General features: G+C 40.7%; 1 protein-coding gene across 9 annotated transcripts in view; it reads left to right on the top strand.

The window, feature by feature from the left end:
* PIP5K1A (phosphatidylinositol-4-phosphate 5-kinase type 1 alpha) overlaps positions 1-16,731 on the top strand; it is a 38,830-nt gene that overhangs the window by 11,344 nt on the left and 10,755 nt on the right. For 5 of the 9 annotated variants that reach the window (XM_086718185.1, XM_086718186.1, XM_086718183.1 and 2 more), the window contains exons 2-7: positions 9,552-9,583; positions 11,924-12,004; positions 13,737-13,867; positions 14,310-14,427; positions 14,640-14,792; positions 15,517-15,816. In XM_086718185.1, the coding sequence (XP_086574311.1) occupies positions 9,572-9,583; positions 11,924-12,004; positions 13,737-13,867; positions 14,310-14,427; positions 14,640-14,792; positions 15,517-15,816 (795 nt within the window). In that variant the 5' untranslated portion in view covers positions 9,552-9,571. Of the gene's footprint in view, positions 1-1,705; positions 1,745-9,551; positions 9,584-11,923; positions 12,005-13,736; positions 13,868-14,309; positions 14,428-14,639; positions 14,793-15,516; positions 15,817-16,731 lie in introns of all 9 variants that reach the window. The other 4 variants (XM_086718187.1, XM_086718182.1, XM_086718184.1 and 1 more) reach the window with 1 other exon arrangement.

Here is a 16,731-nt window from a genome sequence, read left to right on the forward strand (position 1 = left end):
ATGGTTGGGAAATATATTTCAGTTATCTCCTCTTTTAAAGTCAACTCATTTCCCCTTCTGAAGTTTGCCTTTTTATACTTCTCAGAGTTATATTGATGGTTTTTCTTTTCCTCTACATTTCTCCTTCTTGATAGTGAATATTAGTCTGCAAGTAGTTCAGTGCTAACAAGCAAATATATGGAGAGTCACATTGGTGTTTTGCCAAGTGACTAGAAACCAGCCCCTCCAGTACCTTTTTCATCAGAAACATAAGTTAGGGTGGGGCTGAGGACCAAAATGGAGTGCTTCCTTAAGACTGGTCCAGAGTTCTCAGAAAAGTACTCTGTGACGTGGTGTGATGATTCAGTGTTGTATTTTAGCAAAATTGATTGGATTGTTTCCACTTTAGCACTTGACTGGTTCAGCTGTTTTGAAATTATTTTAGTAACATTAAAGATTTCCCAGCTTATTTTCATAATTTAGAGGGTAGATCTTTTATATTTTTCAGGGCCTGGTATCCAGGAGATGCGCTGAAATTAAGTACCCGTTTTATAGGAAAATACTGATATTCTGGAGGACATGAAAGATAAACCTCTTCAGAGAGAGCCTCTTATATGTGCTGATGAATGTTTCAGGTTGTACAAACATCTCAAAGTGATTTGTGGCAGAGAGTGAGTGTAGAGGAGTCATGCTTATTTGTAGCTTGGGATTGTGTGCATTCTGGACATTCTCTTTTCACATTTTTCTTCTAGTGTATCTCTGCAGCCGCTCAATATGATTATAATGAGCTTGAGATAATGTGTGAGGAGGGAGTGATATTGGTCTGTATGTGTGGGACTATCTTGTAGTGGTTTACTAGGGAAAATGGAGTAGTAAAGCCATCCCTGTGTATCTCTTCTTTAATTATGAAATTATCTATGTAATTATTTTTTCCAGAAATTTTACATAGATAAGGGAAAATTAATATTTAAAATTACAAAATCAACCTCATTTTGGATCTTTTCATTGTATGTAAGTACATGTGAATTTATAGATAAGTGTTTTACAAAAGTATTGTAGTATATAATTTTTTTAACTTTTTTCATATCCTATCCTTAAATATACATAAGAATAATAGTTTATATGTTCTATTTATGACATGATTTATATCACCAATTTCCTTTTGTTTAGATTTTTTTCTAATTACAGTATGTATCCAATAATAGTTATTACATACAATGCTGCAGTAAATATCTTTGTATATACGTCTTTATCCACTTGACTATTTCTTTAGGACAAATTCTCACTTCTAGGTCAATTGTACATATATGTTTTTAAGACTTTTTGCTAGGCATGACCAGATTATCCTCCAAGAATGGAAGACCCTCAAATAAAATGTACACACATTTTTTTTTTTAAAGGGTAGATGCCTGTATACAAATGAGCTTTGCACCTGAAATTTTCTTGTCAATATGAAATCACTCCAGAGTGAAATAATTTGTGTTACAAATTTTGTGACCACTCTTGGAATTTTCTACCAGAACTTCTCTTGTTTTTTGGATGTTTACTCAGAACTGCAAAAAAATCGTACATTTCAAGTATGGTGCTAGGGATCGGGTTAAGTAAGCCCTGTTCATAATTTTAAACTTTAGAGGGGTTTTGTTTTTGGTTTTTTAATATGCTTATTCTGCTGTAAGCAAGTAGAATCCTCGAAGTAAGTGATAACTTTCTGTTTTTCCTCATTTAGGTTTCAACTTTCTGTGCTGTGGGGTCAGCCGTAAGAGAGGTAGATCTGATGTGTATCTGTGCTGAAGAAGCATGAGCTCCTCGCAGTAACTAGCAGCCAGCTTCTTTTCCCCGTAACAGTGACAGACTTTGTGTAGTGGTCACTACATGGCCTTCTTCTGGGAAGGCTGTGGGTGTCTTGCAAGCATTATTTGATGTTAGCTCCCATTTCTCTCTGCCCTTCCCAAAAAAGATGCTATCTTAACACAGAAAGTTCTTTTCTTACAGTTCCACAGTATGATACAAATCAGTCAACTACCTTTTTGTCTCCCTCAAAATCTTCACATAACTTCCTTTCCTTTTGTTTCATTAAATTAGTCCAAACTCTTCTTCTTTTCCCTTTCTACTGCATTTTTCATTTCTCTGACCCTTCCCATCCTGTAGATAGGTTTCCTAATTCACAATGCAGATAATAGTTACCAGGTATTTATAGAGCATTTATCATATGTTAAATGCTATACGTGATTTATTTAATTCTCTTAACAGCCATATGAGGAACATGTTATTATTTGCTTATTTTATACATGAGGTAACCAAGGCCTAGAGAATTTTCACTAACTTGTGCAAGCTTGCCTAGTTAGTGATGGATCAGGTATTCAAACCTCAGGTGTTATGATTTCAGAGCCCACATTTCTACCCACTGTGCTGCTATTGCTCCCCTGACTAACCTGAAAGTCTGTGTGTGAACTAATGTGATTTTAAACCAGATTAACTATTTATTGTTGAATGGTTACTGACTGAACCAGGAATCCTTGGTGAAGGAGAGAGTAGTATAGAAGACAACTTCCCCTTCTGACCTTAGCTCTCCTAGAAAAACGACAAAATTCTGAGCTCTTCTGTGCATAAGATGTGGAGTTATTGATTCTTTCATTCTTTCAGAAAGTATCTTAGAAGTTAACGTGCCAAGGATTGGTAACGATTCTGCAGTCAGTTCCAAGATCCCTAAAACAAAACAAACACAAAGAGTTTGTCTATCAGATGCCTTCTTTTTGTCCACTGAAAATTCAATAATCATAAAAGCCTTATGCTTTTAATCAGAGCCAGTCATGGTCCCACACACACCAAAAAGAAAACTGTAATCTGAGATGGAGTTCTTTTTTTGTCTCCAAGTTATTGATGTTTTATTACAGAGACAAAAAGGTACTTTTCTATTACTAGTGAGGACCTGCTCTTGCAAATATTAGACTTGAAAGAGGTTTCTACTGCTCTAGAATACAGGCATTATTTGGTCCAGAACAAAGATAACTTCACTAAAAGAAGCAAAAGGTATTTTCCTACTCTTCTTGCCAGTAACATTGATGGCTGTTACTAGAGGGACAGAATTGTCGTTATTGTTAATTTAAGATGGAGAGAAGGAGGACTGAAGGAGAAGGACTCTTACCAGTGAAAATGAAAAAAAGATTTCCTTGTCTCAAAGAAATGGGAGATCTCAGGGGAAGAAAATTGTGTTCATATTGTCTCTTAGAAGTTCTGAGAGGGGCGCCTGGGTGGCGCAGTCGGTTAAGCGTCCGACTTCAGCCAGGTCACCATCTCGCGGTCCGTGAGTTCAAGCCCCGCGTCAGGCTCTGGGCTGATGGCTCAGAGCCTGGAGCCTGTTTCCGATTCTATGTCTTCCTCTCTCTCTGCCCCTCCCCCGTTCATGCTCTGTCTCTCTCTGTCCCAAAATAAATAAAAAACGTTGAAAAAAAAAATTAAAAAAAAAAAAAAAAGTTCTGAGATTAATTTAGTTTAGTAGAGTATTCCTAGTTCCCTTGGTGCTTGCTTGGGCTCTCTAGACGCTAGGTGGCCAGGAAATTGAAAACAAAACTCTCTTAGAAGAGAGTTGGGAAAAAAAAAAAAAGAAGAGAGTTGAATTGGGGATTAGGAATGTGAATTCGTGTTCTGGCTCTGTCACTACCTTTGCTTTGTGATTTTTGAGCACATCCCTTAATGCTTTTGCTTTTACTTAAAAAAGAAGATTAGACTAAAATTCTCAAAGGCCGTTTTGGAATGACTTTTTTCATAATATAAATGGTTATTAATTATGACTGAAGGAGCTGAGTTTTCAACTTGTTTTGTTTAAAAATCAACTTTCATCAATAGCTATAGATTTCAGGGGCGCCTGGGTGGCTCAGTCAAACATCCGACTTTCCCGGTTGTGGGAGCCCCGCACGTGTCAGGCTCTGCACTGGGTGTGGAGCCTGCTTGAGATTATCTCTCTCCCTCTGTCTCTGCCCCTCCCCCTATCCTGGGGTGTCTCTCTCTCTCTCTCTCTCTCTCTCTCTCTCTCTCTCTCAAACAAACAAACAAACAAACAAACAAACAAAAAACCCATCTGTAGATTTTAGCCAGACTGAGCTTGTGTTGTCAATTTTTAAAAATTCCCAAATTCTTTTGGGAATTTTTAAAATTCCCAAAGTGAGTACACCCTTGCATCTCTAGGTCTTTTACATTTTCTTCTTTCTGCAGAGTAACCAGGGTTCAATATTGCCATGGTTGTTTCTATATCATCTATTGGCCCACTCAAAAATAAGTTATTTGAACGATTAATTTTTTTCTGATGCAGCCTTTTTGTCAAGGCTTCATTTCTTGCTTTCAGTGCTGCAACATTAGTTGTTTAGAATGTTTCTTCATCCAGGGCCTGTTAATGAGAAGGAGTCCCATAGTCATGAAGGAAACAGACTATGGACATGACTTGGGAATTTAGTGCAATATATAATTTTATTTCAGAACTTCATCTGGGTGCTTTTTACCAGAGAAAACCTCTCAGAAACAAGCCAGCTCAGACGAAGAAGTTGATTATCCAGACTTGTTTCCTTCTGTGGTATTTTTTCCCTAAACTTTTAATTATAAAATTTTTAAGCTGTACGCAAAGTAGAACGAAAACTATAAAGAACCTCCTGTGCCCATCATCTAGCTTCAGCAGCAATATTTTGCAAGTTGGTTGCACCTATTCTCCCATTTCCCTACCTCCACCCCTTAGAATATTTTAAAGCAATCCCAGTCTTCATGTGATTTCAGCATAAATACTTCATAATGTTATTCCTACAGATCAGGACTGTATTTTAGGGGGAAAAGGAGGGAGGGAGTTATGACATAACCATAGTAGTATTGTCACATCTACCAAATTAGTAGTAGTTATTTATTTCTCCTGTCAAGGTTCCTGTCCCAGAAATCTTTTTAGTTTACTACTTATCTGATCAGCATCCAAACAAGTTTCATACATTATACTTGGTGGATATGTCTCTTAAGTCCTTAATTTAAATGGTTCCCAAAGCCTGTAGTACTGTTTTAAGGGTCAAAGGAGATACGTTTGTAAGCTTTCAAAGTGCTATACAAATAAACATTTTGCCAGTGGAAAGAAATACTTTCTAAAAAAGTATCAGCATTTCCGTTGAGTCTTGCAGTCAACATTAAGGAAAACTAGGAGGATCTGCCCAAGTGATAGCAGAAAAAAAGAAAAATTTGTGAGCTCCTCTAGGTCAGGAACATAAAGCTCTGTCCATAGTGCCTGGCATCGTTCCTGACATGTAACAAATGATCAATTAATAGTTTTTAAATAAATGAATGAGGTGGGGGAGCAGAAATAATTCAACATTGAACTGGTGTTGGGAGGTGTTAAAATTGAGCTGGTGAGAGGTGGGTCCAGGACCTTCTTTGTTTTTAAAAAAAAATTTTTTTTTTAATGTATGTTTATTTTTGAGAGACAGAGTGCAAGTGAGGGAGGAGCAGAGAGAGAGGGAGACACAGAAACGGAAGCAGCCTCCAGGCTCTGAGCTGTCAGCACAGAGCCCAATGCAGGGCTCGAACTCACAAACCGTGAGATCGTGACCTGAGCTGAAGTCAGATACTTAACCGATTGAGCCACCCAGGTGCCCCTCTAGGACCTTCTTTATAGCTAAGCTGTCAGCCTCCATATCTGCCCCCCTTGGGTAATGTGCTCTCCTTTCTTGTAGCACATGCCACGTTTCATGGTGTGGACTGATGATGTAGGCTTTTTCAAAATTTATGTATTTTAAAAATAATCTCCACACTCAATGTGGGGCTCAAGCTCATCACCCTGAGATCAGGAGTTGCATGCTTCACTGACTGAGCCAGCCAGGCACCCCAATATGTAGGCATTTTAATAATAATCCTTGAGAGTTTTGGCTTAGAGGGAAGAGGCAGGCCCCCAGTTTCTCAGGAGAAAAGTTTTTCCCTGAGTAAAGTAAATTTTAACATTGGAGCTCTGCCCTATACTCTGTTTCCCTACCCAAAAAGAGAATGATATATATAGATCATGGATATGGATTATAAGATAATAACATATCTTTATCAGAGAGAATTTTTCACAAAGATGCTAGAAAACAAACTTTCTGCTAAACCATATTCTAGTCTTATCCATAGGGATGAATCTCATTTCCCTTAAACATTGGCTGGCTGGCATTACCAAGCCCGGTGTTGCCATGTTGAGTTGGTCTCCCCCCAACCCCCCAACTTCTTCACTTCCCTCAGCTCCTCCTCTTCCTCCTCCTTCTGTACTTACAGAAGAGAAAGTTTGATTATCAGGTGAACAGGTACAATGCTGTTGACTCTTCGGTCTCATGGACTTCTCTAGTAGACAGTTTCTTATTGGCAGAGCTTTGGACCAAGTGGTCAAGCCTTAGCAGGTGGTATCTGGTTCCTTGAAATGTCACTCTGTTCTTTATTAGGTTTGTAGACCAACCTGGGTGTTAACAGCAACACTGGTAAAATTCTCTAGATATTTTTCTCTTCCCTTCCATTGTTCATTTTTGTTAGATTCGAGCTCCGGTCTGTGCCACAGGGGCAGAACTTCAAGCAAGGAATAGAGTAAATCTTAGGTCCATGTTCTCCTCTTTGAAGAGAATATTACTTGGTCTGATTATTACTATTTGGATCCCAATATTGTTCTAACTGCTTCAGCTATAGTGTCCTTGGGATTAATCCCAGTTTTGCGCTTGCTGATAGCTAAGCCATTGGCACCAAAATTCTGCTAAGTGAACTCCTCCCATCCTGGTTCTGGGTACTTTTGCAAGAGTGTAGCAGCTGTAGAGCTACAATTTTTGTGGGATAAAACTAGGAAAGGATAAAACTAGCAAAATAGAACTTTTCAGGGAGTAAGAAAGCCATATACCTAACTCTGTGCCTTGAAATCACTTAATCTGCCTTTTTATCTGCATTGTTTAACTTTGTCCAGTGACGACTACTCTACAGAGGAGGAAATACTGTCAGACTAGGGCTGGATGTTGGCTTTTCTTGGTTCTGCCAGATCGCTTCCAAACCTCTTCCTCTGGGATAAAAAAGGAAGGGATAGGCCAAGCATTGACCAAGGAGTGCAGAATCAGTGTTCGTCTTCTCAACTGAAAGCCTACTGATTTTCTCATTGAGAATCACTGATTCCATAGTTGCATGTATGCACTTGCAGGAGGGTTGGGGAGGGGGGGCGCGTTGGGAGGAGCCAAGTAATTTGAGATGCTGATTAAAATTTCATGAAGGTCTAGGTAATTGAACATTAAACCTTGCTACGGGCCCAACTTTGCTCTTGCTTTAGAAATCACAGAGTTGGGGCGCCTGGGTGCCTCAGTCGGTTAAGCGTCTGACCTCAGCTCAGGTCATGATCTCACAGTTTGTGAGTTTGAGCCCTGCGTCGGGCTCTCTGCTGTCAGTGCAGAGCCCGCTTCAGATCCTTTGTCTCCCTTTCTGCTCCTCCCCCGCTCATGCACAAGTGCGCTTTCTCTCAAAAATAAACATTAAGAAAAAAGAAGTCGGGGTGCCTGGGTAGTAGCTCAGTCAGGCGTCCAACTTCGGCTCAGGTCATCATCTCATGGCTCGTGAGTTCGAGCCCTGTGTGGGGCTCACTGCTGACAGCTCAGAGCTTGGAGCCTGCTTCAGATTCCGTCTCCAGCTCTCTCTGCCCCTCCCCCACTCTCACACTGCCTCTGTGTGTGTGTGTGTGTGTGTGTGTGTGTGTGTGTGTGTGTGTGTGTCTCAAGTATAAACAACAACAACAAAGAAATCATGCAGAACATATTTGTGTAGCACTTTATAGTCTATTTGATTTAGCTTATCTAATCTTTACATAAGCCTTCTAATATAGGTTCTTTTTTAGTTAAGTATAGAGAACAATTTTCCTGATTTAAAAGAGATTTGAACCCAGGTCTTCTGATTTTTAAATAGCTCAGCATGTTGACTCTTGGCTAAAAGGTTATAAGATATAAAAGGTTAGACTTTTTTTTGTTGGTGGTGGACACTTTATTGTAGGTCAGTAGCAGTTTTAATCCTAAATCTGAATCATCCTGGTTTATTGTTCCTTGGAAGCTTAGTTTAGGATTCCATTACTAATTTACCTAGTCTTTTACCCAAGTAAGTTGATGATTGAAGATGAAGCATCTCTAAAGGGTATAGATTATTGGGCTCTACTGGTTTTTCAGTTTTCTGGGTCATTTTATGCAGCATATCTTCCTAACAGCTAGGTGACATTTTCATTGCCTCTGTTTTTGGGAAGAGGAATGAAAACCATCTGTTCCCCATTTTTTGCCACCCTGACTCACTCACTATAGGGAAGGAAATTTTACTGCTCTGTTTATTGGTAACAGAAATACTTGGTCTGTGGCCTCTGTACAACTAAGGGCTAATTATCACAACCTTGCCTCTGAGCCCAGCTGTATTCTGAAATTCTCAGGGCCCTTGATCAGTTGTCTTAAACAATCATAATTAGAGCTTTACCTTATTGCCCTTAATCCCATGTGTCTGTTGCCTCACCATTAATCCTTATACATATAGTGGAACTGGGGTCTTCCTACTCAAGTATTAACTTACATTATTGAAGATCCATCCCATCAGGCTCCTCTTTTTAATTTTCTTTAATATGGCTAATCTTTATTCCCTTTGAATTCATTAGAATTAGATTAAAGTGATATATCAGTAGTCTTTGAAGGTATAGATCAATATTCTCCAATATGAAGGGGAGGACAGTCTGTCTCTGAGTGTTCATGTGTCTCCAGTATGATCATGGATGAAAGTTATGGGGATGACAGACCCTTGAGAATTGATTTAACCTTTCAGGGTAGGTTTTCTACAGATAGGTTCTTTTAATCACTTTAGCTAAATATATTCTTAAAATCTTTCCTAAACTTAAGTGAATAAAAGTCATAATACGAGATTGAACCACACACTTGTCTTACACATCTGCATTGATTAAATATTTGGTAAGTAAAACTCACTTTAGTAAGTAAATGCCAACAAATTCCTGTTGGGTTTACAGCAGAAATCAAGGTGAGGAGGTAGAGATGCAGAATCTTCATTATTTTGACATTGCATTTTCTCGTCTTTAGCTGCCTCATTTCCATAGATCAACTCTTTACCTTTTTTTCTGAAATAATTAGGAGTAAAGCACCATAGATAGGCTTTAAAAGTTCTTACCCTTTTACCTCTATAGGAAAAATTATCAAGCCCTAGACTCTCCAGTGGGTCTTTAGGTATCTCTTATACCTGTTCTCTTTCAGCCCCGGTATCAAATGAGACCCTCTTGACTGATGGTTAAATGTATCAAGAACAGATATATTTTCCAGAAAAAATATGATCACTTGAGTAAGAAAAGGGACTAGAACAAGAATGGAATATGCATAAGGGTTCTGTGAGTATGGAGGAAGAAGAGGAATGAATATTTAAAACCCCTTCCCAAAAGGATCTAGTATCAGAGCAAGAGGCAGGGGCTCATGGGTTTAGTTTGACGCAAACCCCGATTGTTTAAGTGTGCTTGATAGAGATTGTGGGTACTAGTGTGTGTGTACACACTTGTAATTGTGTTTTGTTTATTCTTTTAACAGCATCTGGAATCAAGAGACCCATGGCATCTGAGGTGAGTTTTATATTGGTATCATGTTTCTAAAGCTTTAATTCTGGGATAGAAGGATACCTGTTTATAACATCTTTATTTTTAACCCTCGGATCTTGGAAGCTAGACTAGATTCTGACATGTCTTTGGTAAGCTAGAAATTATACAACTACTTTTGTTGCAGTTTATTGTAGGTATTAATAGCTCACATTGATGATTACAAAAATTTTTTTTAGCCCTTATTTTTGAGAGAGATATAGAGCGCGACTGGGGGGAGGGGCAGAGAGAGAAGGAGACACAGAATTTGAGCTGAGCTTAACCAACTGAGCCACCCAGGCGCCCCTATCTTTTTTTTTTTTTTAATGTATCAAATACAGTGTACCAGAGAGTAAATAATTTACCTAAGTGCCCTTTATTCTTAATTAGTCCTGTAAACACCGCTGTGAACTAAGTACCATTGTTATCCATGTGTTACAGATAAGAAGAGTGAGAATTAGAGGTTCTGTAACTTGCCCAGGGTCACACAATTAATAAGTGGGATCAATAAGGCTGGGGTTAAAACCTGCAAAGTCCAGCACTAAAGCTCACTCTCTGGTTTTTGCTGTTACTGCCTTCTGGTTACATAGCTTCAGTGAATTTAAAGAACTTCTTTTAACCATACAGATGCTGTTAATTGCCTAAATTTTTCTTTTCTGTGCAGAATATCTTCCATTTGCTTACCTTTCTTTCTATTCATTATTTCCTAAACCTCTTCTTACTTCTTGCCTCTCTCCTCGGTTTTATGACAGGGCTTCAGAATGCAGACCCCCTTTGGCCTGTGATTTTAGATTTTTCTCTTGAGAACCTCTTCCAAGATCTTTGAGATTCTTTACTGAAGGTTTTCTGACACTAAGGGCCTCAGCAAGAACAGTAAAACTTGAATATCAGGCCCTAAGATCATCACACCCTATTTAGACTGGGCTTTTTTGCCTCTGGCTTGTTAACTTCAGGAGTATTGACTTCATGAAGAATACCTTTGTGTCTTGTGCTTCATCTTGATGTGGGGAATTGCCTTCTAGGCCCAGCCGCTGTACTGTGTTACTCCTTCCTCATTTCAGGGGCTGTCATGTGGGTGGAAAACAAAGCCATATCTCATTCACAGGAATCTCTTCATGGCCCTGAGGCCCCTGTCTCAGGAGTCCTCTTATTGCCTCAGCTTTTTGTGCCTCAACTAGCAGTACTTTCATTTGCAAGTGGCTAGATCATTGTTACTGGTGAATTCACTTTGGGCAAATAGTGTTCAGTTCGGGTTGAAGGTTAGAGAGTTAGTAATTTCTGAAAGGAGGTTGGTGAAAAAAGGTCTGTGGAACTACTTTTAACCTATCTCCTTCTGTGAACTGAGGTTTGTTCTTTTTCCTGGAGCAGCTATTTCGTAGTTCTCTTGTTTCTGCTTTTCCTTAATGATACTCATTTTTTTTTTAATTTATTTTTGAGAGAGAGCATAGGTGAGTGAGTGCTAATAGGGGAGGTGGGGGGGGGGCGGGGAGAGAATCCCAAGCAAGTGCAGCCCGATAAGGGACTCAAATTCACAAACCATGAGATCATGACCTGAGCAGAAACCAAGAGTTAGACACTTAGCCAGCTGAGCCACCCAGGCACCCTGGTACTCATTTTTTAAACGTCATCTTTCTGAGGATCAAAGGTGAAGCATGTGGGGCACCTAGGTGGCTCAGGCAGCTGAGTCCAACTCCAATTTCAACTCGGGGTCATGATCCCAGGATCATGGGATCGAGCCCCACGTCAGGCTCTGTGCTGAGCGTGGAGGCTGCCTAAGATTCTCTCTGTCCCCCCTTTTCCATCTCCTCCAGCTTGCATTCTCTCTCTCTCTCTCAAAAAAAGTGAAATATTTGTGCCTAGGAATTTTCTGTGTTCTTTTAGCCAGTTAATTCATTGGGAAGCAACATTAGAGCTGTGTATTTGCACGGAATGAATCTTGTGAAGACTTTATAAAATGTTCTTCTAGAAAGGGTAGGTTGAGTGTTTTGGTTTGTTGTTGTTGTTGTTTTTTTTTTTTTAATTTTTTTTTTTTTCAACGTTTATTTGTTTTTGGGACAGAGAGAGACAGAGCATGAATGGGGGAGGGGCAGAGAGAGAGGGAGACACAGAATGGGAAACAGGCTCCAGGCTCTGAGCCATCAGCCCAGAGCCTGACGCGGGGCTCGAACTCACGGACCGCGAGATCGTGACCTGGCTGAAGTCGGATGCTTAACCGACTGCGCCACCCAGGTGCCCCAAGTGTTTTGGTTTGTTTTAATGTACCATCACAGTAGCTGTATGGTGTATGGCATGGGGATCGTGTGCTAATTTTGACTCGTCTTTTTCCAGGTGCCATATGCCTCTGGCATGCCCATGAAGAAAATAGGCCACCGAGGTGTTGATTCCTCAGGAGAGACGACATATAAAAAGGTATGTCTGGGGGCACCTGGGTGGCTCAGTTGGTTGAGCATCCGACTTTGGCTTGGGTTATGATCTTGCGGTCTGTGAGTTTGGAGCCTGTTCCGGATTCTTTCTTTCTCTCTCTCTCTCTCTCTCCCTCTCTCTCTCTCCCCCTCTCTCCCCCTCTCTCCCCCCTCCCCCTCCCCCTCCCCCACTCATGCTCTGTCTCTGTCAAAAGTTAATAAACATTTAAAAAAAAAAAAGGTATGTCTGGGTGGAACCCTTTCATCTTACTCCAGGAAGGGATAATTCTGTCCCCTTGATGATATTCTCCACATTTTGTCTCATTCCTTGATATCCTAAGGCTTTGTGCAAGAACTATCATACAACTTGGACTTTAGAGTTTACTTGCAGTTCTGGACTACTTTGGAGATTCTCAGGCTTCCCAAGGGACAGTGTTCAACCTTCCATTGAGCATCTATACTTTGCTTAATATGGGGTGTGATGATTTCTTGGAGTCCTGTTTCTGGCCCATGTAGATTTTTCTTACATGTGTTCTCTGCCTTTATTGCACTGTCCCAAGTAATAGAGGTGGACTGAAGTCTGTCAGGCACCTGGCCCTCCTGGGAATGGGCCCAAGGCCCAGTGTCAATTCCACAGATATATATCGAGCTCTGTTTATGTGCTGAACATTGAGACAAAAAGATGAGTTTCTAGTCTAATTGGAGAGTCACACACTTAAAAATCTAGTTATAAAAAAAATTTTTTTAAGCAATCTCCACCCCTGACATGGGACTTAAACTCATGACACCAAAATCAAGAGACATGCTCTACCGCCTGAGCCAGCCTCTAGTTTTAATTTTATTTAGTTTTAATTTTAATGCTTAATGAGGACTAAATAGAAGTACCTCATTTAATTTAATATTTGATGGGGATTGGGGATGAGGGAAATCATTTAGAGCAAAACTGTCCAGTAGAACTTCATAGTGATTGAAATGTGCTATAATCTGTGTTATCCGGTAGTAGCCACTGGTCATACTTGAATGTGGCTGGTAAGACTGAAAAGGTGAATTTTTAGTTTATTTTGATTTTAAGTTGACAAATAGCCATGCATGGCTGGTGTGTATTGGGCAGCACAGATCTAGATGATCTGATAATTTCCTATAGGATTGTAAGAGTGGGGCTCTTGACCACAGTGTGATCATTTTAATTCTAAATACTTCCCGTGGAAATAATTTGAGTCTTTCAGGCTTTTTTCACTTAGGAACAATTTTGTGCCACTCTGTTGTCCTTGGGACACCAATCAGGCCCTGCCTTAAAAGGACTTAAAAGGCCTTTTGTAGCCAGGTAGTCAATCAAAATATCAGTTAATTTTAGTTACATTCTGTATTCCATGAATAAAATGTTTGGAGAAGCCCCAGGTACTCTGGGGGCAGGAACCTTTGGAGTGAGGTATAAGATTGTTCTCTCCGGACGTTATCTTCCAAATGTAGATATGGATAGGCGGGAACACCTTGCCTAGCTGAGGCTGACTCAGTCTGCCTTTGCTACTGTGTATCTTTGTACCCTGCCAGTCTTTACCAGGCGTAACTGCCGAGTTAAGCAAGAGGTTGGAGGAACTGGATTGCCCCAGCTTAGTCTGAAGTATTAGAAGGGCGTTTGCCTTTGGAGTGCTTCTTCTGGCTCTTCCCTCCAGAGTGTTTATTGTTCTGATCAGATTTAATACTAGAATCTTTCCTCTCATTTCTCTTCTGTTTCTCAGACAACCTCATCTGCCTTGAAAGGTGCCATCCAGTTAGGCATTACTCACACTGTGGGAAGCCTGAGTACCAAACCAGAGCGTGATGTCCTCATGCAAGACTTCTATGTGGTGGAGAGTATCTTCTTTCCCAGGTACAGAGGTTAATGTTCATGGGAATTTCCTGGGAAGTGTGGCTTTTTCATATCAACCTGAGGGCAGTTTTAAGGGGTCAGATCTAACATAGGCATGTGCCCACTGTCCAGTCCTTAACTTGATCTTAGTTGGGGTGATGTGGGACTGGAGAATTTGGAGAGCAGATGCTGTTTTTTGAGTACTTCCATGAGCCTCTGGCCTGTGGAGTGAGCCGTAAAAGCAATTTAGTGCACTAGGTAAGAGGCAGTGTGATTCTCTATGCCCGTGTCTTAATCCCCATATTGTGTGAATGTCCCGTTAAGTAACCGACTCTTTTAATACCTCTGGTTCTCTCAGAAGGGATGTACTGACCTGCCTCTGGGTGACTGAGTGTCTGTCCAGGGTAGACTCCTTGGTTGACAAGGACTGGTAAGTTATAAGTTCTTCTATTTAACCCTACAGTGAAGGGAGCAACTTGACTCCTGCTCATCACTACAATGACTTTCGCTTCAAAACCTATGCACCTGTTGCCTTCCGTTACTTTCGGGAGTTATTTGGTATCCGGCCTGATGATTACTTGGTAAGCTTCTGGATCTCAGGACCCTATGACTCCAGTACCAGAGGGATCCTCCCAAAGGAAAACCCTCTCTCCACAGTCTTGCTTTTCTAGTCTTTCTTTAGAATAGCATCTGTACTTAATTTCTGTACTTTAGGATTGCATCTGTACTTAATTTCTGGTTGGACAAGCCCTGGTATTTCTGAACCTCTTGCTTTCTTCTTTCTGGGCCCTAGTACTCCCTCTGCAGTGAGCCACTGATTGAACTCTGCAGCTCTGGGGCCAGTGGTTCCCTCTTCTATGTGTCCAGTGACGATGAATTCATCATTAAAACGGTCCAGCATAAAGAGGCGGAGTTTCTGCAGAAGCTGCTTCCAGGATACTACATGGTGAGAAAAGAAGAGCACTTGGCCACCTGTGCTGCCCACTCCACTCTTGGGCAAGGTGGGGGTTGGGGGGCGGGGTGGTTCTTGTCAGCAGGGCAACACGATGTCAGAACTTCTGTCTTAAAGACGTAATTCATTTTGGGGCTTTTGGGCCCATCTCTCTTGCCTCTCTGGGGCCAAAAGGGTTTTATGTGTCATATTTTAAATGTTATTTGGCTTAGACCATCCTACCCAAAGGTGATATTCAGTGATAATTTTATTTTCTGTTCTTAGTCTACCTCCTACACCAGGAGAATGAGGTTGGTTACTTCCCTTAATAGTACTCTATTCCATCTTACTCTGATTGACTGCCCTTGGAGCTTCTGGAGAAGTTAGTTTTGCTTCACATCACACCCACAAGAATATGCTATACCAAGGGCTTAGAGTTAAGACTTTTTCAATACGATCTTCTCTTGAACCTCTCTGAAAGAATGTATCCATCATACATTGAGTATGCTGACTGATTACTGGATTGGAGGGTCTGTGGCTCAGCTTGATGATAATCGGATCACTGAGATAGATGTGTTGGAAAATTGTAAGCAAATATGATGTGGCCTTATGGGCAGACAGATTGGACCTGAACCCCATGTAGCAGACAAAGAAAGATGGGTGGCAACTTTTTGCCCTTGAGTTTCACTGAAAATCAGCCGACTTGTTGTCTTACTTCTTTTTACTTTCATGCCCACAGAACCTCAACCAGAACCCTCGCACTTTGCTGCCTAAATTCTATGGACTGTACTGTGTGCAGGCAGGTGGTAAGAACATTCGAATTGTGGTGATGAACAATCTCTTACCACGGTCAGTCAAGATGCACATCAAATATGACCTCAAGGGCTCAACCTACAAACGGCGGGCTTCCCAAAAAGAGCGAGAGAAGCCTCTACCCACCTTTAAAGACCTGGACTTCTTACAAGACATTCCAGATGGTCTTTTTTTGGATGCTGATATGTACAATGCTCTATGTAAGACCTTACAGCGTGACTGTTTGGTGAGTTTGTCATATTTCCTTCACTCTCAGATACCAAAAATTTCAGTCACTTAAACAGGTTATTATTCTCCCATCAAATCTGGAGGAGATGGGACTCAGTTCCTTAGCTCTATATGTCCCAGACTTCATTTAAAATAACTTTTACAGGGGAGCCTGGGTGGCTCAGTCAGTTAAGCATCCGACTTTGGCTCAGGTCATGATCTCACAGTTCGAGAGTTCAAGCCCCGCAGCGAGCTCTGTGCTGACAGCTCAGAGCTTGGAACCTGCTTTGGATTCTGTGTCTCCCTCTGTGCCTGCCCCTCCCCCGCTCACACTGTGTCTCTGTTTCTCTCTCAAAAATCAAGAAACATTAAAAAAAATTTTTTTATATAAATGTATTAATTACGGGGTACCTGTAATTAATTACAGGTCAGTTAGGTGACTGACTTTTGATTTCAGTTCAGGTCATGATCTCATGTTTCACGAGTTCAAGCCCTGCATCGAGCTCTGTGCTGACAGCTCAGAGCTTGGAATCTGTTCCAGATTCTGTATCTCTCTCTCTTTCTGCCCCTCCCCTGCCCTCTCTCTCTCAAAGATAAACATTAAAAAACATTAAAAAAATTAGTTAAAAAATTGCAATAAAATAAAATAACTTTTACATTAGGTCATTGCTGAGCCTTTACATTTTTACATTCTGTTTATCCTCCCCACACCTGGCTTCATTTTCTTCTCTACCTCTCCTAGGCCTCATAATCCTGTATTCTTCTTATTTGCATATCAGCACCATCATTCCTCAGATCTTGGTCCTGCCTACCAAATCCACATTTATATCTTGGAAGCTGTGTGCTGCTGAAGGAAATCACACACCTGTGTCAACTGGCATCTCTATAGGTTGATGCTGTCCAGCCTCAATATTGTCCACCAGTCCACTTCCTA

Source organism: Puma concolor, chromosome C1 (assembly GCF_028749965.1).
Source record: "Puma concolor isolate L17-30 chromosome C1, mPumCon1.1.hap2, whole genome shotgun sequence".
NCBI lineage: Eukaryota > Metazoa > Chordata > Mammalia > Carnivora > Felidae > Puma > Puma concolor.